The sequence below is a fragment of the Coregonus clupeaformis genome, unplaced genomic scaffold, assembly GCF_020615455.1.
Source record: "Coregonus clupeaformis isolate EN_2021a unplaced genomic scaffold, ASM2061545v1 scaf0005, whole genome shotgun sequence".
Lineage (NCBI taxonomy): Eukaryota > Metazoa > Chordata > Actinopteri > Salmoniformes > Salmonidae > Coregonus > Coregonus clupeaformis.
Genome location: NW_025533460.1, coordinates 199,072 through 218,821, shown reverse-complemented (window position 1 = coordinate 218,821; position 19,750 = coordinate 199,072). Strand labels below are relative to the sequence as shown.

Sequence of the window (19,750 nt, the reverse complement as noted above, 5' to 3'; positions counted from 1 at the left end):
CTAATCCTAGATTAAATTGCACTTTTAAACTCAATTGACTGAAATGGCATTTATCAGACATGCCCTAGTTTAGATTGAAAAAGTATTGATTTCCAGAAGGACGATTATAGGTAATTTAGATCTAAGTGAAGGCTTAAATTAAACCTGGACAGAGGCAACTTTAACTTCAGATTAATGGATGTTGGCAATGGAGGAAAATTGGTTACCTGGACTATTTCAATGATCAAAGAGCACCACCAAGCCCAGACAGAAGGGCGGTTATAGACAGGAGCAACCCACTGAATGATTTAGATTAAATCAATTTTCCATGCAACTGACATTTGTTTGCTTGAGCCAAGGCTTTCATCTGACTCTCTTAGGGGAAGGCCCATTCCTGCTTCCCTACAAATACTGATCACCTTGAGGATTTTGGCATCTGAAACCTGCCATCATGAAACAGGAGATTTGTGTGGTGTAAGTGAACCGACTGTATGCGGAATAGTCCACAAAGTCTGCACTGCTATATGTGAACTGAAAGACAATTACATCAAGTTCCCTGATGCTGCTGCCCAAGCCAACTACAAGGTAGAGTTTTATGAATATGGTTACTTGCCTGGAGTCATTGGCTGTATAGATGGATGTCATGTCACAGAACAGATATACCGCTTCTTAGACTTGCTTTCGATGATAATTAAATATCTATAACTCACATTTCTATATGAATTTGGTCTGGTCGCCCAAAAAGTTACACATTGTAGCTTTAACTATGTGTTGAGGCTATATAGTGTTTGTTTACGTTGTTTACAAACATTGGAGTAAAACAAGCTTTAATTGTTTGTGTTTATCAATGGGTATATATCATTAAGTCCACAAATGTATGTAGCAACTAAGGATTCTAGCTTTAAAAAGCAACAGTGGGTTCAGTTGTTGGTTGGTTTATTAATTAATTAGAAGGTGCAACGTTTGTAAAACAATCAATTCAGCTGTTCCTGTTATACTGTGTGTAGTGAGTCACTAATCACGGGATGGCATTTGCTATGTGGTTGTTCACATAGGTCGAACTGTGCAGTGAGAATCATATCGTCCTGTCTGTAAAACAGGCAATCAATGACAGGGAAGTATAATCCTTACGACACAAAGATCAGCGAGTCTGTGCTGCGCCTGCGCGTTGTTCAGGCTGACCCTCGGGTGAAACTATAAAAACCCACCAAGTTCCTATTAAGTCATATGACTGATATTTTCCAACATGGCTCGAGCGCTGTTGTTGTTTGTGTTTATGTTGTCTGGTGTCTTTGCTGGACGCTACTTTAACGAGAAACAACCGTGCTATCGACCCAAGCTGACCAAGCACAATGGAGTCAGGTAACTTTAGCTGTCTTCTATCATCTAATTTGATATGTTTTCTGTCGAGTGCTTGCTCTCGAGCAAAAAATAGTAGCTAGAGTTGTTGCAACATGATTCTAGTCATTTTCTTCCAGCTGTATCAGGGTGTTTTCACATAGGCCTCTTTAAAATAACCGATCTCAGTCATTTTTAAAGTGAAATATGGGGTAAAAAAAACAACCTGAATAACTCCCGTCATCTTTGTATTCACACTGCCCTTGCCTTTGAATAAGGGCTCAACTCTTTTGCCAGTTCACTTCACCAGTTGAGTGGTCCGAGTACTCTTTGCATTCACATTGCTATGTTTAGAAAGGAACCAAGGTCTTTTTCCAACGTTCACTCAATGCACTCTGGGTTTTTACAAAGTGCAGGACAAGCCATTCCATCAGATCGTGCTATCGGATAGCTTGATATACCTACCGTACTTACATTTTGGAAGCTAATAGATTACATTTAGTTAAGAGATGAGAAGGCACTTTAACTTTTCCCGTTAGCGCTGACTTTGCTGATGAATACTTTGAGGGAAAATGTACTTGATACGATTGTGATGTCTTGTTGTTTCACCTAGCGATCTTAAGATGAACGCACTAATTAAGTCGCTCTGTATGAGAGCGTCTGCTAAATGACTAAAATGTAAACAATTTATAATTGTAATAAGATACTATTAACATGTAAATATTATTGGTAACAGAATAAATAGCAGAAAAATAACTGCGGATTAAATAATGCTGTAATTGAAAATAGTACACCCAATGTAGGCTACTGATCCTTTAAGAGCTATAATTGATTTTGTACCCTATGTTGTGATACTCACCAAATATGTTGGCTTTGTTGGCTTCTAACACTATTCAAACCCCACAATCGAATAAACAGTTTATGAAGCTCTCTTACATTTACATTTTAGTCATTTAGCAGACGCTCTTATCCAGAGCGACTTACAGTTAGTGAGTGCATACATTTTCATACTGGCCCCCCGTGGGAAACGAACCCACAACCCTGGCGTTGCAAGCGCCATGCTCTACCAACTGAGCTACACGGGGCCCATATATCTTAGCCTATAGATCACATATTGCAATAAAAAAATCTGAACTAAAAACACCACACATATTTTGTAATTTCTGTACATTCTTGACAATCGCTAATCAATATGCAAAAACAGCACACGTTTTTTCAACGCACCTGTACATCATCGTCTCCCTTTTGTGGCACCAATGTGAGGAGTTATGGCCGGGGAAACGTTGTTTCAGTAGTCTCGTGTGGGGTGCGGGAATAATGACAAGCGAACCTGGGGAACTTTGTGTTCACATTGCTCTAAGTGAACCAAACTCAGACCACCTCTCGAGCTCGCTTCGGGGGCTCTTTTGAGTGTTCACACTGCGCAAAAAATTAAGCAAACCGCACTGAGTTCACAAAAGTTGTATGAAAGGGACCAAATGTGAAAACACCCTTAATGTCTAAAGATGGTCAATTATTTTGTACTTGCACAACACTGCATCATTCGTTTTTTTGTAGTATATACTCTGATAGCATATAATCATAGCCATCTCTCTGAAATGGGAAGTAGGGTGGCCAGCAAGCTAATGTCATAGAGATAGATGACTCAAGTGACCAAAAGCCTGTTTCAGCATGGGTAGCGCCATTTGAGGACTTTCACCATTTTGAAGTAGTCAACTGGGTGGGACTTCCTATGGGTTAAGGAAGGATCAGTCAATTAATGATTTGTAAGCAAACATTCCATAACTGCAGGTGGCAGTACTTCTTCTTCGATGAGGTTTAACGGCGGTTGGCATCCAATTTGTTGCATTACCGCCACCTATTAGACTGGTGTACAACTCCCTTATACACTGCTCAAAAAAATAAAGGGAACACTTAAACAACACAATGTAACTCCAAGTCAATCACACTTCTGTGAAATCAAACTGTCCACTTAGGATGCAACACTGATTGACAATACATTTCACATGCTGTTGTGCAAATGGAATAGACAACAGGTGGAAATTATAGGCAATTAGCAAGACACCCCCAATAAAGGACTGGTTTTGCAGGTGGTGACCACAGACTACTTCTCAGTTCCTATGCTTCCTGGCTGATGTTTTGGTCACGTTTGAATGCTGGCGGTGCTTTCACTCTAGTGGTAGCATGAGACGGAGTCTACAACCCACACAAGTGGCTCAGGTAGTGCAGCTCATCCAGGATGGCACATCAATGCGAGCTGTGGCAAGAAGGTTTGCTGTGTCTGTCAGCGTAGTGTCCAGAGCATGGAGGCGCTACCAGGAGACAGGCCAGTACATCAGGAGACGTGGAGGAGGCCGTAGGAGGGCAACAACCCAGCAGCAGGACCGCTACCTCTGCCTTTGTGCAAGGAGGAGCAGGAGGAGCACTGCCAGAGCCCTGCAAAATGACCTCCAGCAGGCCACAAATGTGCATGCGTCTGCTCAAACGGTCAGAAACAGACTCCATGAGGGTGGTATGAGGGCCCGACGTCCACAGGTGGGGGTTGTGCTTACAGCCCAACACCGTGCAGGACGTTTGGCATTTGCCAGAGAACACCAAGATTGACAAATTCACCACTGGCGCCCTGTGCTCTTCACAGATGAAAGCGGGTTCACACTGAGCACATGTGACAGACGTGACAGAGTCTGGAGATGCCGTGGAGAACGTTCTGCTGCCTGCAACATCCTCCAGCATGACCGGTTTGGTGGTGGGTCAGTCATGGTGTGGGGTGGCATTTCTTTGGGGGGCCGCACAGCCCTCCATGTGCTCGCCAGAGGTAGCCTGACTGCCATTAGGTACCGAGATGAGATCCTCAGACCCCTTGTGAGACCATATGCTGGTGCGGTTGGCCCTGGGTTGCTCCTAATGCAAGACAATGCTAGACCTCATGTGGCTGGAGTGTGTCAGCAGTTCCTGCAAGAGGAAGGCATTGATGCTATGGACTGGCCCGCCCGTTCCCCAGACCTGAATCCAATTGAGCACATCTGGGACATCATGTCTCGCTCCATCCACCAATGCCACGTTGCACCACAGACTGTCCAGGAGTTGGCGGATGCTTTAGTCCAGGTCTGGGAGGAGATCCCTCAGGAGACCATCCGCCACCTCATCAGGAGCATGCCCAGGCGTTGTAGGGAGGTCATACAGGCACGTGGAGGCCACACACACTACTGAGCCTCATTTTGACTTGTTTTAAGGACATTACATCAAAGTTGGATCAGCCTGTAGTGTGGTTTTCCACTTAAATTTTGAGGGTGACTCCAAATCCAGACCTCCATGGGTTGATACATTTGATTTCCATTGATAATTTTTGTGTGATTTTGTTGTCAGCACATTCAACTATGTAAAGAAAAAAGTATTTAATAAGATTATTTCATTCATTCAGATCTAGGATGTTATTTTAGTAGTACCCTTTTTTGAGCAGTGTATTTTGCTTGAAAAATAAAATAAAATAAATACCCTACCATCTAACACTACACTCACAAATTCAAAATTATTATTAATAATTACCACCCCACTCCTTTAATATATTCATTCCTACCTCATGCCCTCAACCTGAGATGATGGAACATCACCACTTAACACTCCCTGTAACTCTTCTGATGTCAAGTCTCGCACACCCAAATACCTCTCTGCAGCTGCCACCACAACCTCAATTTTTTAATTTTACATTTGAGTCATTTAGCAGACGCTCTTATCCAGAGCGACTTACAGTTAGTGAGTGCATACATTTTTCATACTGACCCCCCCGTGGCAATCGAACCCACAACCCTGGCGTTGCAAGCGCCGTGCTCTACCAACTGAGCTACAGGAGGCTTACATTCCATCCCTGCAGTACAATTAATAACCATTGCTATAAATGCTAAAAATCCAATCTTACTGACACATATATCACTTGTTGTCCTATCCCACTGTACTGGTACATATATCCTACTCTCACCACTCCTCCCCCTTGACCCATCTTCCTCTACTTTCTTCACTGTCTCAGCATATGACAACTTCTTCACTACTCTTACCCTGGAAACCTCAACCTGCCTCTCTCGCACAGGACATTTCTGATCCCTGCAGGTGGCAGGAAATCACCAACCTTGACTTTATACCTGTTAAAACCAATGGGCCAGGGTTCTGGTCTAGCACGGTTGACTGCTCCTACAGTTTTGCTTCAGTACTGCAGTTTAACTGACACCCGGCCCAGACAGACAATTTCCATAGACGGCCACATAGAGAAGTCGGATTTGAAAATTCCTAATAAGACACTTTAGTCATTCCTTTGTGCACAAGACATCCATTAAATTATATTAATAATTGTCACTGAGGCCCATTATCACTCACAGCTGAAGATATTAATATTTTATATTCATCCAATGTCTTCCATGTTTTTGGATGGCGTGATGGCGTCGTCGCTTCTCTCGCTGTTCCCTGTGCTCATGTGATGTTGCTCCGTATAAACCAGATGCAACCCAGATGTAGAAGGTCCATGAATCGGCGTATGCGAAAGTGAGTAGATTCCCTTGAAAACAATGGTCGGACATCTAAGACAGTCTCCATTTATTATTATATCTCAGTGGTTCAAACACACTACAGGTGGCAGTAGGCACCCTTTGTTTTCCAACTCATAGAAGTAGTAGAAGAAAATTGACTACTTAAAAATGGAGATGGTCTCAATGGCGCTGCCCCGCACCCACAGGCGCCATAATGGGACAGATACAATGATGCGATGTCTATGGCGCATGTCTGTCTTTTGCCTCTAGTGTTTTAAATTGTCTAGTGTTGATTTTATTTAAGTGTTCTTTATTTATTCAGGTGTGAATTGCCTGCATCTTCTGCACTCAATTGATATCATTAGTCAGTAACTGAGTATGAGTTTATTGCACATCATTCTTTCATAAAAAGGTTTAATAATGGTTCAAATGTTGCCAAGTTCCTGCAGGTTTCAGAATTGTCCCAGAATGAAAATTAGCTGATTGGTAGGCTACTACATAACTTTCTTCTTTAAACAATACTCAAGTGCAGAATTTTTACCCCCTGTGATTTTGACTCAAGTGTTAATCAGTTTATTACAGAAAAGGCATATCATGGCTATCCAAAGTTTGAAATCAATGAAGCAATCAAAGCCGAGGGTGGAAACAAGGTAGCAAAGTTCTGACATGTCTGTGAGTGGAAGGAGATGACTGGGTCTCCAGTAGCATGGGAAGAAATTGTTTGGGATCTGACGTTTTTAAAGCTTTTCATCCCATTTTGCTATTGAGCGCTCAAAATTCTGCCCTCCTGAAATATATAATTTGACAACTGGATGTCTCCAGAAACATGCATGGCCCTTTCAGCGGTAGTAGCTATTTGGCTTCTGAGTTTTGAAAGTATGCTTGTGCTGTGGATGCTTTTGAATGCTTGACCTTTGAATGGAGAGGCAGATCTGCCAAGCTTGATCTGGGGTGTATTCATTACACCGATTTCTGTTGCTAAACGTGTCTTAAACGAAAGCAAATGGCACGAAACTGGGAGGGATCTACCTGAATTTGTCCAATCAAAACTCGTGTTTTAGTTGCAACCCATTTTGCAACTGTTTGGGCTAATGATTACACCCCTGGTCAGGTTTTGAATTGGCCTGTCATGGTATGGGACCTTATAAGTGCGCACTGCATTTTGTTATCCATCATGTTTGCAGAGACTGTTTGAGCCGCTCTACATTAGGAATTCTGTCTAGAAAACCTTGTACCCTGATGTCATGTCTTTCATCAGGACGATGCCCAGACCCCACGAGTTCCTGAAACTCAATGAGCTCCCCAAGGCGTGGGACTGGAGGAACATCAACGGCACCAACTACGTCAGCACCACCCGCAACCAGCACATCCCCCAGTACTGTGGCTCCTGCTGGGCACACGGCAGCACCAGCGCCATGGCAGGTAGCCTAACCTCAAGTTTGCCTTTCCGCGGTCATCCGACTTGTACAGCTCATAGAAATGAACAAACCATATACAATTTACTTGGTCGTTTTACAGACTCTCTTGCAACAGAAGGGAACACCGTACGAAGGGACAAATGGATGAAGATCAGATTGTGAAATGCTATCCTATTATTTGGCCACAGATGTCTGCAAACCTCTTCACTATAAGTACAGTGTTGTACATTTTGGTAATTCACCTTCAAGATGGTCATAAAGATGGTTTACCAATCTAAAGTCACTTGGAAACTAGATTTTATAACCAAGGTGGAATAAACATTGCAGTAATTGTTCAGACATGCATGCCTGTCAGGCTTTTAACACATGACTCACTCCACTGACTCAAATTCAGGGTGGTATGGCAGTGAAGCGTTGTGGCAGTGCCAACCCCTGAATGTGCAGACATGCAGTTAAAGCTTCATGGTTTCCTGTAATTCAGGTTTCCTGTAAATCTGTGCATGTTTGTTGTAAAATGCAGTTCCTCCTTTGCTCATACAAGTAGTCCTTTAGCATTCTGAAGTCATGGTATTGTTATGATAGAGTAGTCCTTACTAATTTTGTTGACTTATGAACATCTAAGAGCAGATTCTGTCACCTGTACTGAATTAATGGACTGGTTGTTGGTGGTTTGCTCTCCTTTGTCAGATCGCATCAACATCAAGCGGAAGGGAGCCTGGCCCTCTGCTTATCTGTCAGTCCAGAATGTGGTGGACTGTGGCGAGGCCGGCTCCTGTCATGGAGGGGATCACTCTGGGGTGTGGGAGTACGCCAACAAACACGGCATCCCTGACGAGACCTGCAACAACTACCAGGCCAAGGACCAGAGTAAGGCCTCAATAACTCTGCTATCTCCTAGCTGCACATTACTTTTACTTGGTTGAACAGTTTTTTTCCATGACTTGATAACAAGAATTTCTGTCACATCAAATTAAGGTTAATTTACAATTTCTCATGCTTAATATGTTCTCCATATTGTGTCTTGCAGAGTGCAAACCGTTCAACCAGTGTGGAACCTGCACAACGTTCGGGGTCTGCAACATCATCCAGAACTATACCCTGTGGAAGGTCGGAGACTTCGGCGACGTAGGTGGGAGGGAGAAAATGATGGCCGAGATCTACGCTGGAGGACCTATCAGGTTAGTAGCTGGACTTGGTCAACATGGGCTGTGTCCCAAATGCAGGGGTGCAACTTTCACTGGGGATGGGGGTGACATGACTCCCCCCCCCCAATTTTTGTCCACCCCAGTTTTATCATTAGCGGCATCGTGTGCTTTAGGACCATGCTGAGCTAGTAGTGTAACTGACATGTAACGTCAGCTAATGTTTCATCCCCTCTCGACTGAAATTCTGTCTGAAGAGAATGAACTAGCTAGCTAGTAGCTACCACAACCAGTTGAGCTTTAGCTATCTGTCAGATAGCAGTATCTAACAGTTGTTGTGTGTATGGAAATGTCCTTTTTGTCCCGTTTCAACAGAAGTAAATTAACTTGGCTAGTTTTTGCCAGTTGATGCACCATTAGAGCTAGCCAACATTAGCTAGCTAGCTAGCTAGCTCACTAACTTTAGGTATTATTTTTGCCTGTGTAACATTATTGATCTGTCAGTTTCCCTAGCTAATTCCCTACTTTTCGCACTGACACAGTATAAACAGCTCTACAGACTACACTGTCATGGTGCACAGTCAGTGCACAACACAATATTGATGATGACGATGAATGGATACAGATATTTTTGAATGCCCAGTCATGTTCATATAATCTCAGACATAAATTACAGTTTAAGATCATCAATAGAACATCCTATATGCCAGTGAAACTGAATATCATGCACTCAGACATGTAATTCCTCTGTTGGAAGTGTAAAACACAAAAGGGGACATATTTTGCAGATGTTATAATCATTTGAAGGCTGGCTGAATTCTGGCAAAGTGTATGTTATTTTATCTCGGCATGTCTACAGGTTCTCCCAGTTTTTTTTGCTCAGAAATGTTGATACTGGAGACTGTTATCAGAAGAAACTGTCTAACCTTGCATTTATAGCGGCTAAGAAATGCATCGCCATTTAATTGGAAGGTTGATTATCCTCCCACAATGTATGGCAGAAATGTCAAGTTATGTATCACTAGATTTGATTTTATACAAGATTAAGGGTATACTGTGGAACTTTCATAACATCTGGGTGCCTTATATGGAATAGCCTACTATATGACAAAAGGGGTCTGTATTGAAAACATGAGATTTTATTTAGTCGAGCAGTCGCAAATAGATTATATTTTTCATGGCACACGAGACACCTGTGTGATTTGCGCCTGTCTCGGTGGACTAATCCATTGAGGAGGCCACGGGGATGCCACGGTCCAAGAATATGGCACCTCTCTCCAGAATGCACGCTCTCCTGCCATTTTGTGGGTATTCATAACTTAATTGTGTGCATTGTTTGCTGTGTATCAATTCCCCATTACGTACATCACCAGTAGTAGCCTACATTGACCTTTAATTCCCATAATTTTAATCTGCGATGTTTGTTTTGTTTATGGTAATTTCTGTTAATGCATTCAATATATTATTACAGTCATTTACCGTTCTCGTTGTCTGTGTGGACATGTGTTTTGCAGAACTCACAACCTATGCTACACTTGTGAGAAACAAGTTTTTGTTTATTTCATTCCATTTACGAGTTTTGTCAATGTATTCATCGTCTTTTGTTTGAAACGCTCCTGTCAATGTTGAGTAAGGATGAGCACCTGATTACGCATATAGAAGTAGGACTAGTCTACCTGGCCTTCGTGCAAATGTAGCCCTATGAATGTGCCCATTTGGGGATGTCTGATAGTATTTCTGATTGTCTTAACTCACCACCACTAATGAGCTGTGGAGCTTCTCAAAGTAATTTTTCTTCACCTCAAACAGCAAGTAAACAAAGTCTGTTTTTAGAATCAATTGAGAATGACAATAGTTCCTCACAGTATTTGAACAATATTTCCAGCTCTCTCCCTTTCGATAACCACATGCATTAAAGGGAAACATGTAATGCTCTGATCCAGTGGAAACGTCCTAAAATACCTGATTTTACTTCTTATCCCCCCCTGCACAAATAGCCTACAGCTGTGTCTGTCCCGAGCTCACTGGCGCAGGAAACTGAGGGTCCAGAATATTTTATACAATGTTTCAAGTTTTGGGGTGACCCAGTTAATACAATGTTTCAAGATCGTTGCAGACAGGCCATGCATAGCCAATGTGATTCATAGGATATTTATCTGGATATTTTCTACTTGCAGGCTGCAAGGTTTTGGCTTTATGTAGGTTATTATTACATAGTTGGCAATGGCAAAAAAGCTACTTTTAGATTTGAATATTTTTCATTTAGATAGAATGTAGATTAACCACAGACAAGGATTTTGAGATACAAAGATTATTATAAATGAAAAATGTGCATATGAAAATCATAACTGTTATCTCTGGCTCCCTCTTGAGTCATTTGTGTGTCTTCATTATTTAATCAAACAGCGTACTTAAAGCATCAGACAAGTTCAGTACAAGTTCAAACACATAGGGTGTGTCTATATAGGCCTGTGGAAAAATAGACGCTTAAGACTACTCTTGGTGTGCCAAGATATTTTTTTAGTCAGGGACAGCCCTAGTAGAAATGCAAAGTTGCGCTCCTGCCCAAATGGCACCCTATTCACTATACAGTGCACTATGTAGGGAATGGGGTGGCATTTGGAACTGGACTGGGTCAACATGGTGACTGTTTCTCTTCTCATGAGCTCCACCTGTCCTAACAGTGACTGTGTATGGATTCGCACGAGAAGTAAAGCCAAGTCACAGTCAAATAGGCAAATATCTGATGTGTAACAAAATGACTGGAGTAGCAATATGACTTGTTGTCAAAGCTTAAAGGAATACTTCAGGATTTTGAAAATGAGGCCCTTTTATATACTTCCCCAGAGTCAGATGAACTTGTGGATACCAGTTTTATGTCTCTGCGTGCAGTTTGAAGGAAGTTGCTAACTAGCGCAGTTCCTAACTAGCGTTAGCGCAATGATTGGAAGTCTATGTGTATCTGCTAGCCCTCTATTCTGTTTCCCTTCCCGCCCCTGCAAAAACATACACAAACAAACATGCAGACTGTAATTAGTTAAAGCGAAACAAACATTTTTGTTTTCTGTCCTTGGTAGCTGTGGAATCATGGCCACCGACAAGTTGGACGCCTACACTGGAGGCCTGTACTCTGAGTATATCGAGGAGCCCTCCATCAACCACATTGTGTCTGTTGCCGGCTGGGGCATGGATGAAAACGGTGTGGAATTCTGGATCGTCCGCAACTCATGGGGAGAGCCCTGGGTAAAATTTTAGTCATTTAGCAGACGATCTAATCCAGAGCTATTTACAGTTTGTGCATTCATTTTAAGGTAGCTAGATGAGACAACCACCGATCAGTCATAGTACTTTTTTTTAAATTTTTTATCCCAAAGTAGCTATCCGCAAAGTCGGTGATAAGAAAATAGAAGTGAGTGCTGGTGCAAGAAAGGCAAGGGTGTTTATTTGTATTTTTTTTGGGGGGGGGGTGCTATGGGATTAATCAAGATGAAGAGGTAGGTTTTCTCTGCTGTCCTGACATTAGGGGGAAGCTTGTTCCATCCTTATCGACTGAATTAACACAATGCATTCCATATTGGAGCTGGTAGTCTGTAGTGATCTTTCATGGCACTAACTGCAGCAGAGAATTTAAAACCTCATGCTCTACTATAGAATTACATTTAGTGTTCAAAATGGGGCAACAAATCCTAGCCTATAGCAGTTCCTGTAGTTTATTAACTTTACTTCTACATGAACTTCACTTTCTATTGTTTGTATGTTCTACCATATTTATCTAGCTGAAACTCCAGATTGAGTACGTTTCTGTTTTCTTGCCAGGGTGAGAAGGGCTGGCTGAGGATCGTGACCAGCGCATACAAGGGAGGAAGTGGCAGTCAGTACAACCTGGCCCTGGAGGAAGACTGCATGTACGGAGATCCCATCGTGCCTAAGACCTACCTGTAGACAACAGGCAGTGGGACCAACCAATGTTTCTTCTAAAGACCTGGGGCCTCTTAACAATCGTTGCGTAAATTTCACACTAAATATCTGTCCGCCATTTCTGAGAAGAATACGTAGGTATAAAAATAGAGATTTTATAAATCAGACCTGTCCTACAACTGTGCACGCATGAACGAGCGTTATAACACCGCCTGGAAAATGCCTCCATTCACCTTTTTATGGTGACAATAACGCCCTTTATTTGCTGTATCATTTGGAACTATTGGAATTGGCCCAAAGATTTTTTTTAAACGAGCAAATTTAGTTAGATTGTATCTTATAAACCGCGCTGCCTATGGGATCGCATAGGCTACAGTAAAACTTGAAATGCATAGCCCATCTATTTACTAGGCCCAATTAAATGATGTGCATGGTAATTTGTTATATGGCTAGCGTCCAGAAAAGTTGAGGAATTTATTCTGCAATGGTTATGAAAATAAAATAAATAGGAAATAAATGTCTAATTATTTTAGATTCCAAAAACAAAACGAATACCGGTACATTTTTGCTCTTCTAACTAACTAAACGCAAATGGTTGAAATCTTGTTTATTTTTACATTTTATTTTTTTATCAATAAGCATGTCAGCATATCCACCATTTGCACAAAATACTTACTTGCCTGCTTGCAATACCATACTTCAACCACTACAAAATGTGCGTACGCATGGTCTGAAGTTTGCATGGAGGTAAGCACATTTGATTATATAAATGCCAACTTTTGCAGGTAAACTAGCGCACGCATGTTTTGGGGGTATATTTTGTATGTATGAAACGTTTGTAAATGAGGCTCAGAAGCTGTTAAACTGAATAGACAGCATTGTATATCTACAGTTTTCTATGACAATCTCAGGCTACTTCCACATTGTAACAATGTACCATGGTAAAATGGAAAGGGGACATTTTTTTTTGCCTTTGTGTTTTTTAAGATCTTTTCTTATACAAAATGTGACTGAACAAGTCATTATGTACTTCGCCTTTTGAACAAGTACAAATGCTGACAATATTTGGTGCACAATTAGCTTAAGATCTAAGTGCCAGTAAGATAACTAATTGTGGCTGTAAATGTTGAAGCCTTGATAAATTCTGATGCCTTTTGTTGTATGCAAATTTAACTGAATGATTTTTCAGGATTTTAACAGCAATCCACGTGGCTTACAGGTAATTTATGCTTGAGTCTTCATGACGGTTTCCACAAATGTGATCTCTGCTAAAGTCAGATTGTGCAGTTCAATGTGTTTGAATCCAGGCCTAGGATGGAAAGTTGTAATAGTTGATACATTTTCTGAAACGTACTTTCCTTGAACCACCTCAAAAGAAGTGATGCAGAACGGTGGATGTCGCTTCGTGTGAAATGAATAAAACCAAGACGTGTCAATATTCTTGTCAAATTGAAAAGGATAACCATGAAAAAGGCTTAACCTTTTCAGTGGGAATTTCAACAAACCTTTTGAGCAGTCAGTCATACATATTTAAACACAAAGCAACATAGAAAATGAACAACGAAACCTTAGCCCATACCAATGGAAACTACAGTGAAACAAATAATGGAGCTAGAGAAGTTCTCCTCATACCTCCAGACAAGCAAAGATACACTACATCCTTTTAATTCTGAAAGTAATTTGTGTTTACGCCACATTTGAAAATAAAATTGCAGGTCAAAGTCTATATGCAAATAGTCAGCCGTCTGCCTCAAAATTGGCAATGTTCAATTCCTCGTTCAGCAGAACACATCCAGGGATTGGCTCATAACCAAGAGATCCCGCCTTCTGCCCCTCCCTGCTCTTCCCACTACATCCTCAGTCAAGTTAAACCCACCAGTGTCATTCTCAGTTCATCATGATGAAGTTGGATTTGCAGTGAGCTGAAACAGAGCAGAATGATAATTATATTTTAAGCTTCTATAACTGGGCCAAATGAAAGTAATCAATATGTAGACAGTTTTTGGCCATGAAAAAGATGGTATAAGAGACTGACCTATGAACTCCACGACAGGGTCATGTTCTCCCTCTGTCCGAATGGTTCCAGCGATGCTGTCGTTCTCCAGGATGGGCAGGAACAGCTGGACGAAGTCTGAAGTGTATGGAGGGGCAATCACATCCAACACCTGATAGGGCAAACAGAAATATCAGTATTTTCACTTCCACTACCATTTCTTCAAGCGCAACTAAATTGGACTGACGGTGTCTTTAGAACGTTTCACTTCTCTTTATCTGGAATGTTTCACTTCTCTTTTAATAGTTTCTGGTTTCAGCAGGCCATACTTCTGTTACAAAATAGCGAATGAGAGAGATGTCTGTGTTGAGCTTCTCCAGGCACTTGCGGATGTATCCAACCACAGGCAGCACGTAGCCCCGACTCAGCAGGTGGACCATACGATCCAACAGGGTCTTCTTCAGCTCCATCTGAAAGGGACAACACTCATACAGTCAGCTAAGAAGTCATCCACTGAAAGTCTATGGGGTGGTTGCATGGGCCCAGATTAAGCCTATGCACGCATGCACAACCCACACACCTGCTCCATGACATCAAGCTGGGAGTGTTCTGTCTCAAATAGCTTGATCAGCAGCTGGAGGACCTGTGGGTGCAGGAGCTGGTGACAGGTGCTGATCTGGGGAATAAAAACAAACATAATGGTCTCATTAATCTCTGTCCCTACCACCTGATTGGGGATCAGTCCTAGTCTTTAAACCGCAAAACAATTCCAAGAATGACAGTTAAATGCACAATTTGTGTGTACAACCAAATTGCACCCTATTCGTTATATAGTGCACTACTTTGACCAGTTCCAAATGGCACCCTATTCCCTATATAGTGCACTACTTTTGACCAGGGCACATAGCGTAAAAGTAGTGCACTATATAGAGTCATTTGGGACTTATATATCATAGTGAGTTATCCATAATAGCACAACAAAAACATCCTCCCTCAACCAGTGAAAAAGTGCAACCTCTACCTCATCCAGAAGTGCTAGATGGACAGGGGTATGGTCTGTCTGGAGCTGGAAGTAGCGAGGCTCAGAGACTGTCCAATCAACCCACTTCAGCACCCCCATGGAAACAACCGGGAACCTGAAAATGGACATAATGATGTCTCAACCAACAGTGGTAACCAATTACATTCTTGGAATCCTCTGGCTTTAGCTACATATTGGAGATCCATGATGGGCTCACTAGGTTGGCTAGTTGGCTGCTGGGCTCACCGGATGCACTGGTACAGAGTGCTGAGCTCAGCCACCAGCTCTGTGGCTCCTTTGTTCTCATTGCAACACAGGTTATGGACCGTCTCAATGGCCTTGGAGGTGGACTTGAGCTCATCCTTGTTGATGTTCACTCGCTTGTTCTGTGGATGGATGAAAAGAGAGGCATACTGTTATCTGGGCGTTTTTATTTGGGAAAAAACAACACCTGTCATTGGAAAAAATATTTGTACATACTGGTAAGAAAAACATTTCAAATTCTGCACATAAGTATGAGCAACGACAGAACATCTGATAAACTTAGTAGTATGAGGGATTTATGTCAGGGGCGTTTTTGTTTCTGGTACCTTTTTCCATGTCTCGACCACACTGGCAGCGTAGGCCAGGATGTGAATGTATTTGTGTTTATGGTCCTGGTTGATCTTGGAGCCTGGCTTGAACAGCGACTGCATGAACAGGTCCAGGAAGGCAGGCACTCGAATCTGAAGATATACAAGGGAAAATACTTCACCCATTCTCTCAAAAGACAATATCAACAGCTGAAAGACAAGCAATTCTCAGTTTAGCTTCCAGCTAAGGCTAGCCTGGTCCCAGATCTGTTTGTGCTGTCTTGCTAACTCATATTGGTCATTGTCACGTCAAACATGCAAGGCAACCAGTGAAAATATCCCTCCATCTAACTTGGATAATGGCACCTTATTCCCTATGTAGTGCACTACTTTTGATTTTTAAAAAGTGGCTTGATGCCCCACACTAACCAGCTCTACGGGAGGTGGGTCCATGCTGCTGAACATCTTGAAGAGCACAGTGATGTCGGCAGGGTTGAGTGCCCCTTTGGACAGCATTGCACCCAGGGCCTGGCAGGCTCGAGGGTAGGCTGCTGCTGTGCCCAATGCCAGGGTGATCTGACTGGCATCATGGCCCCTGCACAGCACAAGGAACAGTAAAACACTCAAATTAGCTCACTTACTTACTTAAACCGCTTTGCTCCTGGAGGAACATATGGCCTGTAATAAAATTAGCTACTATACAACATTACTACACCCATTCAGTTGAGATTGTGACAGTTGAGAGCATAACTTCATTTTCCACAAAGCTGCTCACTCAATGTTAATGTTTATTGTAACACTGGATTTTACAGATAATACAACCATAATTTTCAAAATGCAGAAATCAATTGAAATAAATGAAATACATTTCCTCTAATCATTATGTAATTCTGCCAAAATGCTGCCAAGATGGAGGACATTCGTCAACGGCCTATGCTCCTTATAGGAGCCAAGAGCTTGTCAAGTAAGTCAATGCTGGCAAAATAGTGTAGAGGGCAGGATACCTCTGATGTGCAGACTTCTGTACTTCCTGGCCGATCCTGCGCATGGCCGACCCCCCCTGCTCCTCCTGAGACATGATGGACATCATGGCCTGGGCAAACAGGTAAGTGTGCTCCCCATGACACACCATCTTCTGTGTAACACAGAAATGGAGGAGAGAACAGTTCAGCTCCAAACCAACCACACAAACAAAGACACTCATGCCAAAAGACAGGTAACCTGCAACATCATGTTGTGCTACCAATGTCCTGCAATTCCATATTGGTTAGAGCAATATTGATTGTAGTACCGCTTTCAAATGATTGAAAACCTTGAATACAACACATTTCCAAAACCATCAAACCAAGGATTTGTATTGAGTGAGATAATGACAGATATGCCTAGATCTTATTCTTGGGAACACCAGGGCCGGTATTCATAAAGCGTCTCAGAGTAGGAGTGCTGATCTCTATAATCAGTATTGCCTTTTAGATCCTAATTAATATAATTATATGGACAGGGGGGGGGGACCTGATTAGAGACTCACAGCGAACTCTGGCAGGTTCTTCTCCAGGTTGTCCTCACCTCCATCCAGCAGTGTGGCCAGAGAGGTCCTCAGGACCCTGGAGAACACCTCCAGCTGTTGGCACGCCGTGGACACACTGGTGATCTCCCCCTGGTAGCCTGCGTCTGAGATGAGCTGAGGACGGACACAGTCAGCAAGGAGAGGAGGAACATGGCACTGTTTGACCCATAAAGACATTAGTTATTAACTGCTGGGTGATCATCAGTACCTTGACAGTGAAGTTGAGCATCAGACAGTCTGGGTGGGCCTCGGCCAGCTTGTAGAAAAGGTCTCTCCAGGTGGTGTGGGCGATCATCTGTTCCAACCAGGCAGGAGTCTGAACCAACACAGGAGGACAGGGTTACTATATACTCTGTATACTATAGGGTTTCTACTATACTCTGAGGGAAATGCATCACATGCAAGAACACAGAGAATTAAAACAATTTATATGATTAATCAAGTTTTTTTCTAGGAGAGGAAAACAGTGAAAAAAACAGCAAGCAAGCAAGCAGGAGAGCACCAGTTTTGAGCTGTCACATCCAGACCACAGCAAAGCATTGGTGGTTTGTCCTTCACTGGCGACTGATATCTCACCTCTCCCTCGACGGTAAAGATGGAGTCAGCCTTCTGGGGGTCAAAGTGCTTGATCAGGAGACTCTTCAAGTGATTCTCTACCCGTTCCTGCACCTGAGCTGGCTCTACACCTGCGATACACAGACAGAAAAAACATTAATTCTACTATGCGTCTCAAACAGTGTGAGAGGAACAAAAACCCTATATTTTCAGTGATTGTGGAGTCCAGGGCTTCGTCCCAAATGGCACCCTATTCCCCATGTAATGCACTACTGGTCAAAAGTAGTGCACTGCATAGAGAAACGGGTGCCATTTGCAGCTCAGTCCAGTGTTGTTTACCCATCTGGATGAGCCACTCTGCCAGCAGGTTGACAGTCTGGGCCACAGCTGAGTAGTTCTCCGACAGGAGCTGGATGACGTGTTCAGGGGAGCCACCAGCCTGGAAATACCTGTGGAAACAGAAGCCTCTTCAGGAAATGATTTGACTCTTCACACACTAACGTTACTAGACACACACAATACTGTGTTTACGTTTTAAGGGTGTTGAAGACAGCAGGCTCCATGATGTAATCTCTGCTGGAAAACTTCTGTAGGCAGTCCTCCTGAACTTTCCCATCGTTCTCCCCTTCAATATAGTCGTCTTGCTATATGAAAGTCACATCACTTCAGCCAAGGAAAGAACATCTTAACATTGAATCTATCACCATATAAATTCGCGATTTGGCTCCGTCAAACAATGAATCAACAGCCAACAACAATGTAGTTACTAGCTATCTTAGCTACATTGCCATTACTAGCGACATTGTACATTCACTAGCTTGCTACAGTAGCTAAAGATGATGCTTACATTGCCATCCGGACCATCCCAGTCTCCAATATTCCTCTCGTAATATTCCTCGTCCATGATGACGAGAGAGTGAGTATGGTTTATAATGTGAAGCACACGACAAGTTATAATAAAGCAAGCCTAGAAAACAAAACAATACAGAATGTGTTTTCAAAACAATTAGATAGCCTTTGCCTAAGCTAACTGGCTAGTAAAAAAATCTCAATCAGATAACTGAAGGTCCATAGTTACATGCGCCCATTGCGCCGCCTTGTGGCTCGGCAGAATATATGCATGTTTCCTTCTGTAGTGTATACAGACCACGAACAAGAGACAGACAAACAAATAGAGATTAATTCCAGTTGATTTGCTCTCGAAAATAATGGACATATTGTTGTGCGCCTTTTAAAACTGGAGTTGCACGACTGGGGGGTAAACAAAGGGTAAAAAGATGGATATGGAACTGTTTTGATAACCGGTGTTAGGATTTGATAGAAGAAAACAAAATGGTGGAAAATAGAGCATTGGGGAAAGAAATCTCGCATCTTCACTCATCAGTGGTTAAAGAAAAGATGAGGACTGGAAATTACACTGAACAAAAATATAAACGCAACATGTAAAGTGTTGTTCCTATGTTTCCTATGAGCTGAAATAAAAGATCCCAGACATGTTCCATATGCACAAAAAACTTATTTCTCTCAAATCTGTTTACATCCCTATTAGTGAGCATTTCTTTGCCAAGATAATCCATCCACCTGACAGGTTTGGCATATCAAGAAACTGATTAAACAGCATGACCATTACACAGGTGCACCTTGTGCTGGGGACAATAAAAGGCCACTAAAATGTGCAGTTATGTTACAACACAATGCCACAGATGTCTCAAGTTTTGAGGGAGCGTACA

The 19,750-nt window shown here is 42.4% G+C and overlaps 2 protein-coding genes across 5 annotated transcripts; one reads left to right on the top strand and one right to left on the bottom strand.

Moving 5' to 3' along the window:
- The first annotated feature begins 425 nt into the window (after positions 1-425).
- Positions 426-13,748, top strand: LOC121577815 (cathepsin Z-like). Of its 3 annotated transcripts, none has more exons than XM_041891726.2 (6): positions 426-564; positions 7,093-7,256; positions 7,940-8,119; positions 8,280-8,430; positions 11,472-11,637; positions 12,211-13,748. In XM_041891726.2, the coding sequence occupies exons 1-6, from the start codon at positions 539-541 to the stop codon at positions 12,334-12,336; spliced, it is 813 nt and encodes a 270-aa protein (XP_041747660.1). In that variant the 5' UTR covers positions 426-538; the 3' UTR covers positions 12,337-13,748. The 3 variants fall into 3 exon arrangements, with proteins under 3 accessions (XP_041747660.1, XP_041747658.1, XP_041747659.1); XM_041891724.1 differs by lacking the exon at positions 426-564 and adding an exon at positions 1,187-1,341; XM_041891725.1 differs by lacking the exon at positions 426-564 and adding an exon at positions 5,809-5,850.
- A 213-nt stretch (positions 13,749-13,961) lies between these two features.
- On the bottom strand, positions 13,962-19,505 carry LOC121577814 (negative elongation factor D). 2 transcript variants are annotated; one of them, XM_041891722.2, is made up of 15 exons: positions 18,868-19,505; positions 18,552-18,664; positions 18,360-18,469; positions 18,042-18,151; positions 17,674-17,781; positions 17,427-17,579; positions 16,903-17,033; positions 16,328-16,493; positions 15,917-16,051; positions 15,573-15,712; positions 15,327-15,441; positions 14,886-14,981; positions 14,635-14,775; positions 14,348-14,477; positions 13,962-14,234 (listed from the first exon to the last, which is right to left on the bottom strand). In XM_041891722.2, the coding sequence occupies exons 1-15, from the start codon at positions 18,922-18,924 to the stop codon at positions 14,200-14,202; spliced, it is 1,740 nt and encodes a 579-aa protein (XP_041747656.1). In that variant the 5' UTR covers positions 18,925-19,505; the 3' UTR covers positions 13,962-14,199. The 2 variants fall into 2 exon arrangements, with proteins under 2 accessions (XP_041747656.1, XP_041747657.1); XM_041891723.2 differs by having other exon boundaries at positions 18,552-18,683; positions 18,868-19,504.
- Positions 19,506-19,750: the final 245 nt, after the last annotated feature.